We start from the raw sequence: 21,604 nt of genomic DNA, 5'->3' as shown, positions 1-21,604 counted from the left end.
AAAGATGCAGCGTGTCGGAGGGGGCGTGTCAGTGCGCTCTCCTCAATCGGGGCGGGGGTCAGCACCAGTAGAGAGGAAGCATGAGGCAACTGGGTAAAAAATGCATCAAAATAACTCAAACAAATCGTTTACTTGGTGTTTTAAATTTTGGTGTTTAATAGCAGCTTTTTATGTAAATTAAAACTGGGCGTCCCTCAAGTGTTGAGTTTAGGTCCGTTTACGTTTCCTAAAATCATAGAAAAGAAAGAACGGGGGCCCTGAAGAGCCGATTTCGATACGTGTATTAAATAATACTAATAATATTATATTAATAATCAGTCCGACACGTTAAAAAAACAACAAACGACGACGTCTGTTCACATTTGGTTTTATTTCTTTATCTTTTCATCCAAAGTTTCTCATCCCACATGAACTATGAGGTATCGACGTTAGCTAGAAAAACTCGTTGGCGAACGAAGGCGTTACGTTAAAAACTAAACTCGGCTTTATAAACATCCGGATTTCAATTCTGTTCTGGAGCCACGACAGAAACTTCACCTGTAACAGAACAACGGTGTTTCCGTGCACACATGCTAGCAACAAACCCATCGCTGATTCTTCTCCAGTACAGTGCTGTTAGCATCGCAACAATCAATCAAGTCGCACGGACAGACGATGATGTATTATTTATTTATTTATTTATTTTATTGTTCTAATGTAGATTATAGCGACGTCTGGACCAATCAGCGTCGCTCGGTTGGAAGCACAATCATTTTGAATTCAAGCCGCTTTAAAAAGTGGGCGTGGTCCGGCTATGACGGGCAGATTTTAGCGTGAAATGTGAGAGAGACGCGCTGTGCTCTGTGCTGATTCCTCAACCGGACAGCAGGGGTCGCTGTTGCATTTACACTTGCAGCATTTAGATGATGCTTTTATCCAATTGTGATGACACAGTCTGAGTGATCGAGGGTTGAGGGCCTTGCTCAGGGGCTCAACAGTGGCAGCTTGATGGTGGGGGGGGGGGGGGGGCTTGAACCGGCAACCTTCTGATTACTAGTGCAGTACCTTTAACCGATGAGCTACAATGATGAAGCTATACACCCAGATGTGCCTGTTGAGCGCCCGGCCCGGTCGGTAGCACCTACAGCTAAGAAGTCTGTAGTCCTGTGCCAGCATATCAGACTGAGATCAGACGAGCCAGAATAGCAGCAGACACGGCGACAATGCTAAGTCACAGCGTAATAGGGGAGTGTTTTGGGGTGAAGTCCGACCACGCCCACTTCGCAACAGGTTTGCATGCGTGCATGAGGACACAGTCGGTCCCGGAGCAGGTGAGAGTTGGGTATGACGTCGGTACACGGCGCCGGTGCTCACCACAGCGCCGCGTGGTTGAACTGGACCTTCAGCAGGTACTTCATGCGGATCTGAGCCGGGTCGTACACCACGAATTCGTTATAGAGGAGCGAGTACCCCCCGCCGCGCCCCAGGCCGGTCTTCAGTCCGGGACCGTTCGGCACCGTCGCACCGTCGCTGAGGAAACATCACAGGAGGAGGAACAACAAAGCATTTAGTGGGCGCTTTTATACAAAACGACTTACAGTACTGTGACGGTATACTGCTTAATCAATGAAGGGGGTAAGGGCCTTGCTCAAGGGCCCAACAGTGGCAACCTGGCAGTGGTGGGGCTTGAACCAGCGACCGTCTGATTACTAGTCCAGTACCTTAACCTCTAGGCTACAGCCCTAAACATTTACATTTACAGCATTTAGCAAACGTTTTAATCTAAAGCAACTGACAGTACCGTGACAGTATACAGTCTAAGCAACTGAGGGTTAAGGGCCTCACTCAAGGGCCCAACAGCAGGAGAACCGGCAACCTTCTGATTACTAGTCCAGTACCTGAACCACTAGGCTACACCTGCCTGAATGAAATGTTTCTTTACATTCGTTCACTTCCACAAACTGATTCACCCTGGACAAGCTCGCAGTGGGTCCACCACCCGGACACACAGGTGAGAACAGAACCCTGGTCTCCGGGAGCCACGTTTACCAGCTGCACCACCACCAGAACCACCAGGAACCACCCACTGGGACCGGGTCCAGAACCGCCCATCGTGTTACCGAAACCTGGAAGGATTCGGAGCGACCCGTCGACGTGGAACGAGCACAGTGATTGGACTCTGGAGATCATGTGGTCCGATTAGTCCAGAATTACGCGTTCCGGGGTGATGGACACGCGCCCGTCACGCATAGCGGCGACCGTACGGGTCTCTGGCGCCAGCGTAGAGATGCCAAGCCAGAGACGACCTGAACGTCCTGCCCGAGCAGACGATCCCATCCGGAACCCCAGTGCCAAGACTCACAGGGTTCAGGTTGGGAACATCGCTTGAAAAAGTGGGCGCGGTCGGGCAGCCGTCTCGGGTCAGTAAACACGTTTTTTAATGTATAAATTCTGAGCGTAATTCACGTCCCAAAATGAACGTAATGGACCGACTGATCATCTGTAGTGACAGGACACGTAACGTGGGGGACTCATGACTTTTCCACCACAGCGTGACCCTTCGGGTTACTTCTAACCCCCGTCTCTAAGAGAACGTTCAGGACTCACAGCGTGGTGGAGTTTTTGGGGTCGGGGGCCGTCTGTCCCAGTCCTTTGGTGCTGTGTTTTCCAGAGGGAAGTTTGTCGGCATCATAACTGGCATCCACAAGCTCGTTACACTCACCCAGAGCCACCTGAGGGCACAAGAACACATAAACGGCTTTAATTCATCTGCCCCAGAGTGCAACCCCCCCCCCCACACACACACCTTTCCTCCCCCAGTGGTATGGGCACCGGTGCTTAGTTCTACAACAGAATGAACAGTCTGCAGACACTCGGCTGGATACCAGTTACAGTCGAGCTGAACAGAGCGGTTCATGACTGGTTCTGCACCCAGTAAACCCCCCCCCCCCCCCCCCCCCCCCCCAAAGACCCCCAACACACACCCCTGTTCATGAAACGTAACTAGAGCTCTTTGGGAAGTTATACCTTCCCTATTTGTAAAGGAGAAACGAAAAATCTTCCTAGGAAATGAAGATCTCGCCTGCTGCGAAACATAAAGGAGGCTCGGTGATGTTTTGGGGTTGCTTTACAGCCTCGATTCTATTTATTTGCACTGTTATCCAAAGTGACGTACAGTACTGTCACAGTATGCAGTCTGAGCAATTGAGGGTTAAAGGCCTCGCTCAAGGGCCCAACAGTGACAACCTGACAGTGGTGGGGCTCGAACCAGTGACCTTTCGATTACTAGAACTGTATCTTAACCACTAGGCTCGCTCAAGGGCCCAACAGTAGCAATTTGATGGTGGTGTCCAGTAGTCCGGTACCTTAACCACTAAGCTACCCCTGTGTAGAAGAACCTTCAGCCAGGCATTGGTCACATCTAACAGGACAAAGACCCGAAACACTGGCGCATCCTGAAGCGCCCCGACCCGATTCGTACCCACCTCACTGAGTAACAGCAGCCCGGTGTTGTTTTTCGGGGTGGTGAAGCAGTAGTTGGCGCTCTTGGACGACATGTCGGCGAAATAAATGCCCTTCCCGAACTGGAGGGAGAGAAAAGCACTTTAAAATTGTAAACAATATAAAAAAATCATGCAATCAAAAGTACATGGACACCCTGATCTATTAGAGTTTAGGGAAGGGCCTTTGCTGTGACTCCTTGACCTTCCAAATACTCTCCAACAAGATACGCCCCAAAATTCTTATGGACGGGGCACAAATTCCACAGATTTATAAAGAAAAGAGACACATGTCACGTCAGTCATTAAATATCCCTCATAAATTAGGGATTAGCGATTACTAACTGAACTGCCGTAGGATCACTAGTACTAGAGACGTTTCTGTGCTGTCGCGTGCCGACAGTGTGTGATGTGTGTGTTTACGTATCGAGGCGTTTTGTCCCTTTGTGGATCCGTGATGAATGTAAAAGTGCGTTTCTCTACACACGTGATCGTCTCTGTGCTGCGCCTCAAAATACGTTTTCTGCTCCCCAGAGTTTCTCTCTGTGCTCAGTTTATTTCTTTCTTTATAAACGCCAGGACCGACCGATAGTGCAGATTAACCAGGAAACGTGAAGCACTTGAACGCTGCACGAATGAAAAACGTTAAATCGCTGAACACAAACAGCAAGTTACATATAACACGGGAAACGGGACCAGAAAGCCACGACTCCAGTGCGAGGTGTCCACATACTTTTGAACTACAGGAACTACAGTTCAAGCATCGTTTCTCACCATGTATCCAGTGACCGGAGCCTCAGGAGGAGCCACTCGTAGTCCCTGACTCAAAATGCCCACCCAGTTGGAGAGACGAGATCCGTGCCAGAGTAACATCCTACCACACACACACACACACACACACACACACACACACACACACACACACACTTAATGTTTATCGCTTTATCATCACAAATCACACACAGTGACCCAGAGAGGAGTGATGGAGGAGGCACCTGTTGTGCAGGCTGGACTGGAAGCGGCTCTTCTCTCCTTCACGTTCTACTGAGAAGACGTCCAGAACCTTCATGGTGTAATCGCTATGCGTGGTGGCGTGAGTCGACTGGAGGTATTTCTCGATCACCTGACCCAAAAAATAAATAAATAAATAAATAAATAATCGCACTTCATGAGCCCTGCTGACAGCTTTGGGATGAACTGGGATGTCTACGGCCACCGGGGCCTTCCTCAAAAATGAAGGTGCAAACTCCCACAGACGGAATACAATCCGTAAGAGTGTTAAAGCCGCTCTAGGAGAGCGGAGGCTGTTATGGACACAATACTGCACGCTAGATCCAGATGCGCTACAGTCAGTAATGGTATACCAGCACTAGTAAGATCATCTGTACAGCACGTGTGGCAGGTGTTAGGAGAGGTTCAGGTAATAATAATAATAATAACAATACATTCAACTTATATAGCGCCTTTCATAATACCCAAGGACGCTTCACATAGTAGTTACAGTCAAGAACAACAATCAAATAGAAACACGAGGATGAAAGTGTTGAGTAAACAAGAACGTTTTAAGAAGAGATTTAAACTCAGAGAGAGAGGAAGAGAGACGAAGAGGAAGAGGAAGAGAGGTCCACAGTGTCGGGGCAGCAACACTAAATGATCTACCACCCATGGTGGTCAACCTAAACCTGGGTATAACAAGGAGACCAGCACCAAACGATCTTAGCCTGCAAATTTTTGCTATTACTATATTTCTTTTAGTTTTTCATGCTCTTAATAATTCTTTTTATAGAGTAGTGTACATTCTAAATTGTAGTGTATATTTTACAGTATTTTCTTTTAGTTTTCATGTTTTAATTGCTTATCTCTCTTGTTTTAATTTCGTATTTCCCCAAATTGTAGGGTATATTTTACAGTATTTTCTTTTAATTTTTCATGTTCTTAATTTTTATCTCTCTTGTTTGAATTTCATGTTGTCTTAATTGTAACTAAATGTTTGCAAGAAGTCTTTCTGAGGTTCTAGATCTCAGGAATGTTTTAATGCTTTCAATTTTTCCTTATGTAAAGCACTTTGAATTGCCACTGTGTATGAAAGGCGCTATACAGATAAACTCGCCTTGCGGGAAGGGACATAGCGATGTAAAAGATCAGCCAGATACAAGGGAGCCAGACCATGAAGTGTCTTGAAAGCGAGCACTAAAATTTTATATTGGATACGTTTTTTGACAGGGAGCCAGTGGAGTTGTTCAAGTACCGGGGTGATATGTTAATGTTTTTTTGACCGGGTCAGTACTCGGGCAGCAGCATTCTGAGCAATCTGCAAGGGTCGGAGGGATTTTGAAGGGAGTCCATAAAGGAGAGAATTGCAATAGTCGAGTTTGGAAGTGAGAAAGGCATGTACCAGGGTCTCGGCAGCTTTAAACGAGAGGAACGGACGCAGACTTTGCCAATGAATTGATATGTGGCTCCAGTGACAGGGGAGGGTCGAGCAGCACCCCGAGATTACGTGCCTTAGCCGAAGACTGAACAGAGATACCAGCAATAGTGAGGGACGTGTTAGTGAGAGAAGAGATTTGCCGATTTGGAGCCAATAATGAGATACTCCGTCTTATGGGCATTCAATAGAAGGAAGTTTGCACACAGCCATGAGTTGAGATCACAGATGCACTCGGTGAGGGATGGGGGTGGAAAAGGATCAGATGGAATAAGGTTTAGATAAACCTGGGTGTCGTCAGCGTAGCAGTGAAAATTTAACCCATGGTGACGGAAAATTTCACCAAGGGGCAGGATGTAAATAAGAAACAGCAACGGTCCCAATACTGAGCCCTGGGGGACACCCTGCTTAACAGGAGCAACGTCAGATGTGTGTTTACCTATGCCAACGAAGTGATGCCCATCAGATAGATAAGATTTAAACCAAGTCAAAACTATGCCGGAAAAACCAATGTCAGAGAGCCGGGTTATGAGAATTTCATGGTTAACCGTGTCAAAAGCAGCAGTAAGATCAAGGAGTAAAAGGATAGTACCTGGAACTCGTGGCCGGCGGGGTCCAGAGGGTGGAGGTGACACTTGAGGGCGTGGTAGTGTTTATCTACAGGGTGTTCATCACTCGCCGCGCTGCTCTGCACCATCTTCACCGCTATCTGGATGTCGCTCAGAGCCTGGAGACGCCCCGGGGAGCAAGAAATATCTATAACTAGTTCATCTGACGTCCGCGAGACGTACTATACCGCCAGAACGTCATGTTAATGCTCACCTAGTCAGGCGTCCACATACTTTTGGCTATATAGTGTGTATATGGTGTGCTTGTATAGGTTTTACTTGAATAAAAACATTCCGGTGTAAGAATAATAGTGTATTAATATTATTAGGACGTCACACTTCGAAGCCTGTGCATGCTGCTGTGCTTTGCTGTGGGTTGCCAGATAAGTGTTAAACCCCCCATCATCACCGTCTGCTTGAGGCACTGGCACAAGTAGCAGTTCAGCCGGTGCGAGGGTGGCGCAATCAATTCGAGTAGGGAATTGGAAATGACCAAACTGGAGAGGGAGAACAAGAGGTCCAAAAATTAACCCCCCCATTAACCCCAAATTAAAAACCTAAGGGCGCTCAGGTGGCGCAGCGTGATGAGTCGCTAGCACACCGGCGCTGAGATCCTGAACTCCCAGGTTCGAGCCTCGGCTCTCCTATCGGTCGGCCGGCCGCCCTCCAGCAGGAAGAGGCGGCTGCACAGAGGTGGAGGACACACAGGTCAGGGCGTGGCTCTCATGCACAAATCCAGATGCTGTGTCATCACCCCTCCTCCTTGGGCAGCACTAGGGGTCCCCAGCAGCAGACTCACCACGTTAAAATAAAAACCCAGACCTGGCGAGCGGTCATGAGGCTGATTTACATCCGGTTTTGGGAGGAGAAATAAATGAGGTGTAATTCTGGTCGCTCCTGGCGCCCCAAACTTTAGTAACTCGAACGGAATATGCAAATCAGACGCGCTACGAATACCAAACCACAAAATTACAATCAAACAAACGACAAATCGTGATTCTGTACCTCCAGCAGCGCTATTTTCTCCTTCAGCTCCTCCTCGGTGCGAATGACGGGGGGCGTCCTCAAACTAAACACAAACAGAGCAAAATAATAGTGAATAAAAAGTGTGGGTGTGGGTGGCTCACAAAATACGAGTCCGAGTCGAGTCGCGAGTCGATATAATAAACACAAAACATATATTATAAATGTAGCGCAGAAATAAAGAAATAATCTGTAAGTTCAGATAAAAACAACGACAGATTAGCGAGTGTATTTAGCCGTTTTACTTCGTGTCTTTACTTTCCTCCTCATCGTGTAAATGAATGTAATTTCTGTAACAAGAAGGTTCCAGTTAAAAGCTTCAACTGATACGTTTTGTTTTCATTACAGAACAAAAGCGCTCGATAAATCACGGCACAGCGGCCAAAATCCCAAACACAGCAAAAACCATCATAACTAGGGATGTCCCGATCACTTTTTTTTGTTCCCGATCCCGATCTTTAATTTTGATCCCGATCCCGAGTCTCAAACCGATACTTGTATTTTCTAGATATTGTCTAGATAAGAACTAGATAATACTGTTTACACAGTGCACACTTCAACTACATTACAGTTATTCACATTAATCCAGTGTACATGTTTAACACCTGAATAGCTCTGCAGTGCTGTAGGGAAAAATGCTGCATCCAAACTATTGTTTAATGTTCTTTTACAAAATAAAAGTAAACAAACCTAGTGCAGCATTGTAGTAAAAATGAAGTGAGATCATTACAGTTTCACTTTGAACTTTATATTCAAAGAATTCTGTTTAATGCAGTGATACACTAAACATGAACAGAAATCTCCACTCAGACGTGGGGTAGCAGCTTAACTTGAATATAAAAAAACTAATAAGTTACTTACAGCATTACAGTAAAACCTGAATACCAAAATAAAATGGAAAGTCTCTCTTCTGTTATGAAGGAAAGCCAGTTCTTAAAGTGCTTGTATTGTGACGATGGTTTGATGGACGTTTCTACGCAAAGTGAGTGTGTTTTGACCCTTTGGGGCTTCCATAGTGCATGGGATAGCGTGCTCGGCTCTGGCTGTCCGCTATTCGGTACAGGAACAGAAGAAGTTAATAAAGTGTTTTGCTCCCGACGATTAGTGAATATAGCGTGTATTTTATTTCTTTATTAAGCGAGTGCATCACTACCACGCTCGGTTACATAACTAAGCCAATCAGAGCGCTCGATACTGAGATGTCGTTCAGTCTTGTAACACGTAAACTAGTAACAGCTGGATGTTCTGGTCCTGAAGTTTTCATACTGGGATTAAAAGTGATTGTTTAGTAAACCGGAGTGATCCTCGACTCACACACCGTATAAACAGTAAAATTCTACAGTAATGAACGCGGCTCTGCTCCCACCGCCTGGTAAAGCGCTCACATTACAGACGTTACACTTCACTGCTGGACTCGTTTCACTTTCCAATCTAAAGTATTTCCACACAGCCGACATGCTGACGTAAAACAAAACATCGGGTTATGATCGGCATTAGTAAAGCCGATTTTCCGATCAGTTAAAAATGCCTTGACATCCCTAATCATAACCGCTGCTTACCTTAGCTTCTGTTCTTCCAGATGCTATTACATTTATAAGCGTGCGTCCCGTTAGGAACAGAATCCGTTATTTTGTAAACGTGCTTATAATTAAAAACCTCCAAACTTTTCCCGGTGGTGAAGTAAAACAGGAAGTGGTTAGAAAGCCGATCGAGCGTTTCATTACCACGTCATCTGTGTGACGCAAACCGAATAAATGCAAATAACAGCATTTCTTACTAACAATTACAATCAGAAGCTCTGATTGGTTCAGAAAGCGTCTTACGACCATCAGCACCGATTCTGTAGGAGCGTTCCATTCACCCCGGTCGTTCCTGTGAAGTGCACTACGTAGGGTATTCCACCATTTTAAGTAGGGAGCGACGCTTCATCACTACACCGGAAGCTGCTGGAATATTTACACATTGTGTGTGTTGTGGGTTAAGACGGCCGGAGCGTTATTATTATTAGAGAGCAGAATATTTATAATAATAATTATAATTATATATATATATATATATATATATATATATATTAAGGCTGTCAAACGATTAAAAATTTTAATCGCGATTAATCTCAGAATTTCATATAGTTAATCGCGATTAATCGCATTAAATAAAATCTGTGTAAATGTTATAGAAAACAAGGTTTTTTAAGTGAAATGTGAAAAGTGGACGTTTCTACACGAAGTGAGTGTGTTTTGACCCTTTTGGGGCTTCCATAGTTCATGGACTAGCGTGCTTGACTCCGGTATTCAGTGCCGTAACAGATTAAGTTAATAAAGTGTTTTGCTCCCGACAACTTGTGAATATAGCGTGTATTTATTTCTTTATTATGCAAGTGCATCCCTACGACGCTCAGTTATATTATTTTAACAAACCGCAAATGAACAACGGTGGCAAGTCCGACATTAAAACGTTGGTTCTACCAGTCAAGTCTCAACATGAACTAGAATTTGCGTTAACGGCACTATTTTTTTTAATCGCGTTAAATTGAGAATGCGTTAATGCGTTATTATCGCGTTAACTTCGACAGCCCTAATATATATATATATAATTATCAGACGTAACTAATGTTAACACGTGCTGACGCTATAGCGACTCTTGTTGTTTACGAGTCATTTTCTGCGAGTCATGAGTCGAGTCAGAGTCATTTGAAACGAGTCCGAGTCGAGTCTAAAGTCGCTGTGTGCGCGACTCACGTGCGACTCGGACTCGAGTCCCCGTCTCTGGTGTGTGGTGCCCACCAGGGAAGCGGGTGTGGGTGTGGGTGAGGGTGTGGGTGAGGGTGGTACATACCCGAAGTCGTGAGGGATGCGAGTGTAGAACTGGTTGCAGGCCTCCAGGAGCTCCTTATTGCTGCCCTTCCTCTTCAGACAGTCCTCGATCCTCTTCAGAGAGGCGTAACCCACTCGGATCTGCTCCGCCGTCAGCTTCCCTGAGACACGGAGAACCCACGTTCAAGCGGCCACGCCCGCGCCAACAACTAGCGATCGGAAGTCTAACATCTCTGCTAAATCGTGTTGCAGCCACGCCCATTGTTTCTCTACACAGACGCATTTCCCGTCATCTTACACTCCTGAGAAGAGGGCATGTCTAAATTCTTAACTCCCTTGATAGGTAGGTTTTCACACAGACCTGAAATAATGTGGACGGGCTTTCTACAAGAGAAGGAGAAAAGATGAACTAGCTCATGCTCAGGTGTCCACATACTTGTGCAAACTCTCCCTGTATATACTCAAATAACGACGCAGGCTGTCAGGGGAGAACATGCTCACCCAGAGGAGCTTTTTTGGTGTCGAACTTCATCTCCAGCACGCACTCCTCCATAGCTTTGATGTCACAGATCAGCTCCATCAGGGCCTGCAGCTTCCCGTCCAGCTTCGACGGTTTCTTCTCCACCGGAGCGGGATCTGACCCCACAACCTCCTCCTCCTCCTCCTGAAACGGCAAAACGAAACAACACATGACCCAAAGTGTCTGGACACGGCTCCTACTGAACCACCGAGCCGCGCCGCGGGTTCTCACCTTATCGTTGGCACTGTAGTCCATGAACACCATGTCGTACTTTCCAGGGACCTTCTGGAAGGACGCTCGGCAGCTCCAGTCGTTCTTGGTCTTGTCCAAGAACCTGAAAGTCCGAAGAGCGACACGCGGTGGTGAGAACAAGCGAGCGCACCCCGCTCCACCCGCCCACACCGGTTTCTTCGTTCGAACGTTCAGATCATACCGAGATCTGGTCCTCACAGCGTCCGAACATCTAGCGGCACCCCATCCTGGGTCGTGACCCTTGGGTGGGTCACGAGCCAAAAAAATGAATAAATAAATGTCGTTTTAAGTGCATAAAAACAGAACAAACTTGTACACATACGGCCCCTTGTGGAGGCTGTAAGTAAACCACAGTGGAACCAGATCGTTTCGTATTGATGCGTCGTTTGTGTTGCCTGGGTCCCGGTACAAATTATGAACAAAATGTGGGTCCAAGAAGAACTTCAGCAAACCCATCCCAAGGGCACCATGTGAGATGATCAGAAGTCACAAAAGAACCGTCTAAGAACCGTCAGACATCAGGAGGAACGCTTAAATAATCGTTTTTTTAATGCTTAGGAGGGGAACCAGCCTGAACAGAGAGGCAGATTATCAACAACCTCCTACTGGGATATATAATACACTGTGTAGTCTCTGTGTAGATGTGGGGCCCGACTCGGCCCTCCGGGTTCGTTTCGGATCAGTGAAAGCAGAATCGATTCGCTTATTATGTCGGCCACAAGTGATCCCTGGAACCCCGACAGGAGAGCGATCCGTGGGCGCTCAGGTGGCGCAGCGGGATATTCCGCCTACATATATAATTATATATATAATTGGGCATGGCGCCCGTGGAGGAAAGAGTGAGGCGATGAGGACGATCAATTTGGGACAACCTGTCTGATGATTTTTTATTTTTTTTTTGGTGGTTGGGGAGGAACAAACTCAGCCGGAAGTGTATTCATCAATCTTACGGCGCTGTGCCGAGCGGCTGTGTCCCAAATCGCACCCTACTGTACTGAACAGTGTCTTGAGTAGTGCACTTTAAACAGTATAGTGAGACACAGGATGCGATTTGGGACACAACCCTTCACTTTTAACACTCGGCTCGTTCACTACATTTTGGGACGGTGTTTGGTGTGAATTAAACTCCTCCAGGAACATCTCACCAGACTAGCAGAACATCGTAGATGGTCAGAAAGAAAGAAATATTGTGCGCCGCTGATTTTGCCACCGATTAAAAACGTGCTATTTTTTAGGAACTCACTTTTTTGTGAAAACGTCTTTGGCTTGAGCGAGATCTGAACCACACGCCACCAGGCTGTTCTGCCCCACCTTCCCCACTGAGGAGCAAAAACATCATCTAGTGTTACCACGTGATTACAGAAACACCGTGTGTATGTGGACGCCTGAGCAGTGTGGCCGAGGGAATCTGTGATCCCCCAGACTGCACTGCAGAACATGTCCACAACTCATCATCATCATCCTCCTCCTCCTCACCCACCTCTGCCCCACCTCATCCACACGCTGTAGCTCTTGGCCTGGTCGTCCTGCAGCAGCTGGATCAGGTAGTACTTATTATTGTTGAACTGCAGGTTGGTCTGGAACACAGAACATCAGACAGAATGAGACACAGAGCGGCTGGGGTTCTGTAGGGGTTCTGTAGGGGTTCTGTAGGAGCTTTGGGACCGACCTGGTTGAGCATGACGTCGTACACGTCGTTCCCCTCGCTGTACACGTGAGCCTGTAGAGAGAGGGGCCAGGTGGGATTAGAACCACTGTACGGGAGAACATGTTCAGATCAGGACTCATGTGGAAGATCAACACGAGCACTCGATTCATTATTACTGACACGAAACAGATCAAGGTTCCAGAACTTCAGATCAGAACATCACTGAATATAGTTCTAGTGAAAAGGGCCAATCAGGACTGAGCTTCAAATCATACCTATAATTCATACCTGTAATTAATACTAGTATTAGTATTGCTGCTATTACTAATACTTTCATATTGGCTAGTAATATTATTACTACTATTATTAGTGATACAGTCATTACTACTATTACAGATACTATCATTATTACTAGTAGTAACACTATAATTACTAACATAACTATTATTACTTGTACTATTGTTATTAACAATACTACCACTATTATTGCTAGTACTATTATTACTACTATACCGATTATAATATGAATATTACTACAATTACAATACTATTATTACTAGTACTATCACTATTACTAGTACTGATTCTATAATTACTAGTATCATTGTTATTACTAGCACTTATACTACTATTACTAATATGATTATTACTAATACCATTAGTACTACTATACCAATTATTACTATAAATACTAATATTAATACTAGTACCAGTATTATTACTATACCTATTAATACTATTCTTACTACAATTACCAGTAGTATTGTTACGAGTACGATCATCATTATTACTAGTACTGACACTTTAATTACTAGTACCATCATCATTACTTCATTACTAGTAGTACAATTATTAATACTAGTAGAAATATTATAATAACGAACATTTTATTAGTAATATTATAACCTGTACCATTATTACTATTACACCTATTATTAATACTAGTTACTACAATTATCAGTAGTATTGTTACTAGTACTATCATTATTACTAGTACTGATACTATTTCTACTAGTACTATCATTACTAGTATTTATACTATTGTTACTAACACTATTACTACTAGTACTGACACTATTTTACTAGTACTGTCATTATTACTAGTACTGATACCATTATTAGCAGTGCTATCATTATTACTAGAACTGACACTACTCTTACTAACATTATTATTACTAGTACTATCATTACTAGAACTGATACTATTATTAGTAGTATCATTGTTATTACTAGTACTGATACTACTGTTACAAACACTATTTTTACTAATACCATTATTACTATTATAACTATTGTTAACACTGTTATTACTACTAGGCACTGCTCTCCATTATTCACGATCTCTGTGCAGCGCAGCACCCAGCCAGCAGAGGGCGCAGCTGCAGCAGTGATGATGAATAAGATCAGCCCGCCCGCCCACCTCTACAAAATAACAAACCTCAACGTATAAACCCATGCAGACAAAAAACAAACAGGTTAGGGATTACCTTTCCTAGTTTGGCTTTGCATTCCAAATCAACCGGAGCTTTACCTCTCATCACCAGCGTCTTCACCACCTCTGTACCACAGAGAGAGAGAGACTTCTTTACTGTGAAAAGCTTCGACAATATAAACGTACACTCAGAACCAAAAAAGCACAACACACAAACAAACAACTGACACTAATTGAGGAGTCAATCAACACACATCAATTTTGGGACAACTGGAACAAACTAAATAAAAGAGAATTAGAAGAATTAGCCATTCAGGATGGGGATATATGGACAACCCATTTCCAATCACTATTTAAAAACATAAAATTCAACACAAATTCAGAACAAAATGACATCAATAGAAGACTTATAGAACTTGAATTGGCTATTAAAGATAATCAAAACCCTTTAGACTCCTCCATTACTGAGCAGGAACTCCTTAATAAAATAAATAAATTAAAACCAAAGAAATCATCAGGACCTGATGGAATCCTGAATGAAATGATTAAACACAGCAGTTCCAAATTTCGATTGGCCATTTTAAAACTCTTTAACCTGGTTCTGAGTGTAGGTTCCTTCCCTGAAATCTGGAATCAAGGTCTCATAACACCAATTTACAAAAGTGGAGATAAATTCGACCCTAATAATTACCGGGGCATCTGTGTGAACAGTAATCTGGGGAAGTTATTCTGTAGTATAATTAACTCAAGGTTTTCAAGCTTCCTTATTGAGCACAACGTCCTGAGTAAAAGTCAAATTGGATTTTTACCAAATTACCGCACAACTGATCATATTTACACCCTACACACCCTCATTGAAAAATATGTAATTCAAAACCATGTAAAAATATTTGCCTGCTTTATTGACTTTAAAAAAGCTTTTGACTCAATTTGGCATCAAGGATTGTTTTACAAACTATTAGAAAGTGGTGTAGGGGGTAAAACATATGATCTTATCAAATCTATGTACACAGAAAACCAGTGCGGAATAAGAATTGGCAATAAACAAACACATTTTATCTCTCAGGAGCGTGGAGTGAGACAGGGCTGCTGTCTGAGCCCAACTCTATTTAACATCTATATTAATGAATTGGCCTCCATGTTAGAGCACTCAGCCACGCCCGGTCTCACTCTACACGACTCAGAGATTAAACTCCTGCTGTATGCAGATGATCTGGTCCTGCTGTCCCCCAGCGCTCAGGGTCTTCAGCACAAACTGGACCTGCTGCAGCAGTACTGTCAGACCTGGGCCCTGACCGTCAACCTCAAAAAGACTAAAATTATGACCTTCCAGAAAAGATCCAGATCTCAGGGAACCAAACACACATTTAAATTAGGACATCATGAAATTGAACACTCTAAAAACTATACCTACCTTGGACTAAACATTAGTTCATCAGGAAACTACAACCTGGCAGTGAATGAACTGAGAGAAAAAGCACGCAGAGCCTTCTATGCCATAAAAAAACAAACTTCTGTAGAAATCCCAATCAAAATTTGGCTCAAAATATTTGGTGCAATAATTGAACCAATTGCCCTGTATGGCAGTGAAGTGTGGGGCCCGCTTACACACCATCAATTTAACAAATGGGAACAACATCCAATTGAGACCCTGCACACAGAATTTTGTAAAACAATATTAAAGGTGCACAGACACACCACCAACAATGTGTGCAGGGCAGAATTAGGCCGATACCCACTTATTATTAATATACAAAAAAGGGCAATAAAATTCTGGAATCATCTCAAAGAGAGCGACCCACACTCGTATCATTACAAAGCTCTGCAATACCAAGAGCTGAGCAAAGATACCAGTCCCCTCATCCAACTGGTCCTGAGTCACTGCATTAACACACCATTAACACATACTAACACACCACTAACACAGACTAACACTATTAAGGCTCAAGACCAGAACCTAATCAGAACTGATCAAATTACACATAAATTAAAGATAAACTATTTGGCCTATTGGGAAACACAAACTAAACTCCAAAGTAAACTACAATGTTATTTGGCTCTAAATAGACAGTATAGTGTGGCAGATTATCTCAGCACTATAACTGATCCAAAACTCAGAAACACCTTGACAAGGTACAGACTCAGCGAACACAGCCTGGCCATCGAGACGGGACGACACAGACAGTCCTGGATGCCCAGAGAGGAGAGAGTGTGTCAACACTGCTCTTCAAACCAGATAGAGACAGAGCTGCACTTCCTCACTGAATGTACAAAATACACACACATTCGAAAACAATTTTTTACCAAAATCAACAAAATTATCCCCAATTTTAATTCTCTCTCAAACCCTGACAAGCTGCCCTACCTATTGGGGGAGCACAGAGCGAGCTGCACACTCGCAGCTCTCTACCTACACACCTGCCACCAGGTGAGGGACAGTGAGTGACCTTATACTGTATCCCATACACACTCACACATACTCGCACACACACACCATCATACACACACCATCATACACACACACACAAACACACACACACTTACAAATACTTTTTCCACACATACATATACACACTTTATATACTTGTTGTTCTAATTTGTTTCTGTTATTTTTTAAGGCTAATTACTAATGTTATTGAACATTCTTTAAATTAATATAAATGTTTATGTATGCAATTTTTTTTTTTTTTCCCATTTATTATCTAGTTTGTAAATGCGCTTTGGCAATACAAATGTGAATATTTGTCATGCTAATAAAGCACTTTTGAATTGAATTGAAAATTGAGTGAGAGAGAGACAGAGAGAGTGAGACAGAGAGAGAGAGAGAGAGAGAGAGAACATGTGCAGTAGAACCTGGTTACTCTGCTGTATATTTTTGAGGACTGGGGGGGTTTATACTTTTTTTCACTACATTATAGTTTCATTAAAACTGTAGCATGTCTGTCTGGCTAAAAGTATGTGGACATTCCCATCCCAAAATTCCAAAACCACCTGCTTTCCGACTATAACAGCCTCCACTCTTCCTACACGTTTTGTTGTGTGTTTATGGGAATCTGTGTCCACGTAATTAATAACACCTAAATGTAATCATTAGAGGAGGTGTCCACATACTTTTGATCACTGTATTGAAAGGTCACCTTTGCTCTCAGCAGGTTCCGTTTTCTTCGCCTTCCCTTGGCTTCGTCCTTTTTTGGTGGCGGGCGTGTCCTCCTCCTCCTCCTCTTCCTCCTTCACCTCCTGTTTGATCTCTGTGAGCAGAATTCTTTCTGTTATAAATATTACGTCTGATTATTTACACTGACTCTTCCATGTCTGGGTAAATAGGGCTAGTTTGCCTGCACCCATTAGACTGAGCCACAAACATTACATGGAAAAGTCTAGAAAGCTTGCTGTAGAGGTCACATGGAGCCAGTTCTGAGCAGCCTCAGGTCCTGAAATCATCTGTGCAAACATCTGTCTATAAAACAAAGCACGTGGAACAGTGGTCGCTTCGCCAGGGATGAGAACGATGCCCCGACGACACAGAAGGCTGGAAAAAACGTACAGCACATAAAGATTGCACATCAATCCGTCAAAAAACGAGTCTGCTGGGAATCAAAAGCCTCTGAAACACAAGTCACTGTCCACAGTCGAGCAAGCTTTAAAGCCCTGGCTCCAAATTCCACACCTTAAAATTTGGATACAATTGAAAACCCGTCTAAAGAGAGTTTAGGACAGGAAATGCTTCAGAAAGGAAAGTAGTATTACTACTACTATTACTAGTACTGTTCTTACTGCTAGTACTATTATTACTAATACTGTATTGTTACTAGTACCATAACTCTAGTAGTAACACTACAATTACTAAAACTTTTACAGCTTTTATTAGTAGTACTACTATTATTCCTTTAACTATTATTAATAATATCATTACTATAATTACCAATACTATTATTACTAGTACTATCATTATAACTAATACTGATACTATAGTTACTAGTACCATCACTATTACTGGTATTTATACTACAATTACCAATACTATTATTACTAGTACTATCATTATTACTGGTATTGATACACAATTACCAATACTATTATTACCAGTACTATAAATATAACTAATACTGATACTATAGTTACTAGTACCATCATTATTACTAGAATTTATACTACAATTACCAATACTATTATTACTAGTACTATCATTATAACTAATACTGATACTATAGTTACTAGTACCATCATTATTACTGGTATTTATACTATAATTACCAATACTATTACTACTAGTACTACCATTATAACTAATACTGATACTATAGTTACTAGTACCATCATTATTACTGGTATTTATACTACAATTACCAATACTATTATTACTAGTACTACCATTATAACTAATACTGATACTATAGTTACTAGTACCATCATTATTACTGGTATTTATACTATAATTACCAATACTATTATTACTAGTACTACCATTATAACTAATACTGATACTATAGTTACTAGTACCATCATTATTACTGGTATTTATACTACAATTACCAATACTATTATTACTAGTACTATCATTATAACTAATACTGATACTATAGTTACTAGTACCATCATTATTACTGGTATTTATACTACAATTACCAATACTATTACTACTAGTACTATCATTATAACTAATACTGATACTATAGTTACTAGTACCATCATTATTACTGGTATTTATACTACAATTACCAATACTATTATTACTAGTACTACCATTATAACTAATACTGATACTATAGTTACTAGTACCATCATTATTACTGGTATTTATACTACAATTACCAATACTATTATTACTAGTACTATCATTATAACTAATACTGATACTATAGTTACTAGTACCATCATTATTACTGGTATTTATACTACAATTACCAATACTATTATTACTAGTACTATCATTATAACTAATACTGATACTATAGTTACTAGTACCATCATTATTACTGGTATTTATACTACAATTACCAATACTATTACTACTAGTACTATCATTATTACTAATACCGGTACTATTATTACATCCACACCCAAGCTCATTGCACCTGCTGTAAAGCATGGTGGTGGTAGTTTTGCAGCCTGTGGAAATCACATACACGTGTAGGTAACGTTACCTTTGTTGGTCTCTTGCTTCTTCGCCCTTGCCTGGCCTCGCCTCTTTTTGGGATTGGATGCCTCTTCCTCCGCCGCCTCCTCCTCCTCCTCCTTTTTGATCTTCACGCTACTCTCTCCCTCACCTTCATCTGCAGCGTCTGTGAGGAGAACCGGTGAGTTCTAATGCACCACAGAAACCTTAACCAGTCCAGAACCTCGGCTTCATTCTCACCTGATCTGCGGATATTCCGTCTATATTTTGTCGTCGTGTTCGTCTGCGTCATCTTCGCCAGGTCCACCACGTACCCCGGTCCGAGCTTCAGCGTCAGGGTTTTCCGCCCGGCCTGGACCGCCGCGTTGATCTGGGCGCAGACTTCGGGGGCGTACGCCTCCCACTGGCCATCGTCGCCCTCCCACTGCCAGGCTAAACCAGGAGAGAGGAGCGTGGGTGTAAACAAAAATACAAATTATACGTCATGAGATCAGCATGACCCCCGACCATGTGGTCAGAAACAAACTTCAGGCAAATTTGCAAGTGCAAGATGCAAATTCTGGAACAAGGGCTTCTTTCTTTTTCACACAGCAGACTCCAGATCCATGGCACTGTAAAGCTGGTTCGACTGTGAACGATGACACCAAAGTTTCAGAAGCTTCCAGTTCTGATTTATTTTATATCTAATTTACTTTTCTGTGATTGCTACTTTTTTGTGGATCTACCAATCCAGACCAATTTCCTCTTAGTATAAGCTGGCTTTGCTCCCTGACCTAGGTAAAAAAAAAAAAGACCACTGTTCCATGTAACTCAGTAACGGGTGAAGTCAAGCTAGCCCTATTTATATGGACACAGAGAAGTCAGCACCTGTAATCTTAACCGCTTATCCAATCAGGGTCGTGGGAGGGTGCTGGAGTCTATCCCAGCTTTTCAATGGGCACAAGGCACAGAGTAACACCCTGGATGGGGCGGCAGTCCATCACACACACACACTCACACACATTCACCTATAGGGCACCTCAGTGTCTCCAATTAACTTGACTGCATGTTTTTGGACTGTGGGAGGAAACCGGAGCTCCCAGAGGAAACCCACACAGACACGGGGAGAACATGCAAACTCCACACCGCCTGGGGATCGAACCCAAAACCTTCTTGCTGTGAGGCGACAGTGCTACCCACCGAGCCACCGTGAAGCCCCGATCAGAACCTGTAATAAGGAATTAGGAAATCATGCCACACATTCTCGACCCTGACGCAGAGACCACTGTTCCATGTGGGCAGCACTATGTACTGACAGAGAGGTGTTCGTGCAGATGATCCTGGGATCTGAATTAAAGGGTTTTTTTTTTTAATAGAAATATGTTTAAATTATTATTTAATTAAAGAACAACAGAAAGATTACAGAAATTAGAAACACTGGAGGTTTATTAGCTTACCTGTATTCACTCCTGTGTCCTCAGCTCCTTCGGATTTGTTCCGGCTACTCCGCGTTCGCCTCATGATGACTTAAATGAACTATAAATATATTTTTATACTTATTTACTTATTTTAAATGACTTATTCTCGCTGCGAGCTGAGAACGTTCAGTTCAGCCAGAAAAACTTGTCTCTGACTGCTTTCTTTAAAACATACAAACAGTACTGAATGAGGCCGCGTTACAAACCACACACTAGTCTACTAGATAGTACGTAGGGTGAGACGAACTACAGTTACTGTTTACGCGCACTGAGCAGGAAAGAAGTGTGCAATTTGAAACGCGCCCCTCGGCTTTGGCGCCTGATGAGACAAAAGTAGTTGCGTCATGACGTCACTTTGTAGTCAAAAGTGAATTTCTTTAGTCGTCACGGTCCTTTTGCAGCTTATTTTAATATATATGAATATAAAAATAAGTTTTTAACGTAATTGGCGCTTATATTGCGTCCTTATTTTGCGTTTCGCACAGAATCTAGTATTGTGGTCATAATAACTTTTTAGTTACAAGCGTGAGGTAAAAACTACATTTCCCATGAACACTTGCATTTCTCGTCAGGTAGCGTTAGCATGTAGCTAATCCACGCAGCCTGGCAAACCAGCTCGAGTGTTGCAACTGTAATGCTGTTTAGAGCATATCTGTTTCCATATATAAACACAAACACGAACGAATAATCACGCTTGTATTAATTAAATAACTAAAGGTCGCACAAAACATATTTAATTTTGGCTTTTGTGTTTGATAAATTTAGGAATACCCGGATGAAACGGGTTTTGATGGGTCTGGCGCAAAACGAAAACTAACGAGGTTTAAA

General features: G+C 42.9%; 1 protein-coding gene across 1 annotated transcript; it reads right to left on the bottom strand.

Annotated features, from left to right (window-relative positions):
* Positions 1-351: 351 nt before the first annotated feature.
* Positions 352-20,926, bottom strand: parp2 (poly (ADP-ribose) polymerase 2). The gene is made up of 18 exons (XM_062993711.1): positions 20,756-20,926; positions 19,560-19,751; positions 19,348-19,485; positions 17,341-17,451; positions 14,259-14,329; positions 12,793-12,843; positions 12,604-12,700; positions 12,367-12,442; positions 11,103-11,205; positions 10,853-11,015; positions 10,374-10,512; positions 7,521-7,584; positions 6,500-6,634; positions 4,475-4,602; positions 4,254-4,353; positions 3,465-3,563; positions 2,587-2,711; positions 352-1,509 (listed from the first exon to the last, which is right to left on the bottom strand). The coding sequence occupies exons 1-18, from the start codon at positions 20,817-20,819 to the stop codon at positions 1,350-1,352; spliced, it is 2,016 nt and encodes a 671-aa protein (XP_062849781.1). The 5' UTR covers positions 20,820-20,926; the 3' UTR covers positions 352-1,349.
* Between the last annotated feature and the right edge of the window lie 678 nt (positions 20,927-21,604).

The sequence above is a fragment of the Trichomycterus rosablanca genome, chromosome 4, assembly GCF_030014385.1.
Source record: "Trichomycterus rosablanca isolate fTriRos1 chromosome 4, fTriRos1.hap1, whole genome shotgun sequence".
NCBI lineage: Eukaryota > Metazoa > Chordata > Actinopteri > Siluriformes > Trichomycteridae > Trichomycterus > Trichomycterus rosablanca.
The sequence above is the reverse complement of the archived record's forward strand: the minus strand, read 5'-3'. Positions and strand labels throughout refer to the sequence as shown.

Bases quoted from the DNA above. Each gene is read 5' to 3' on its own strand.
- parp2 (XM_062993711.1), bottom strand. From the start codon at position 20,819: ATGAGGCGAACGCGGAGTAGCCGGAACAAATCCGAAGGAGCTGAGGAC. The intron at 7,585-10,373 runs GTATGTACCACC...GTTTGTGTTTAG, and splicing joins CGCATCCCTCACGACTTCGG to TTTGAGGACGCCCCCCGTCA. The intron at 3,564-4,253 runs GTGAGAAACGAT...CTCTCCCTCCAG, and splicing joins CTCCGGTCACTGGATACATG to TTCGGGAAGGGCATTTATTT.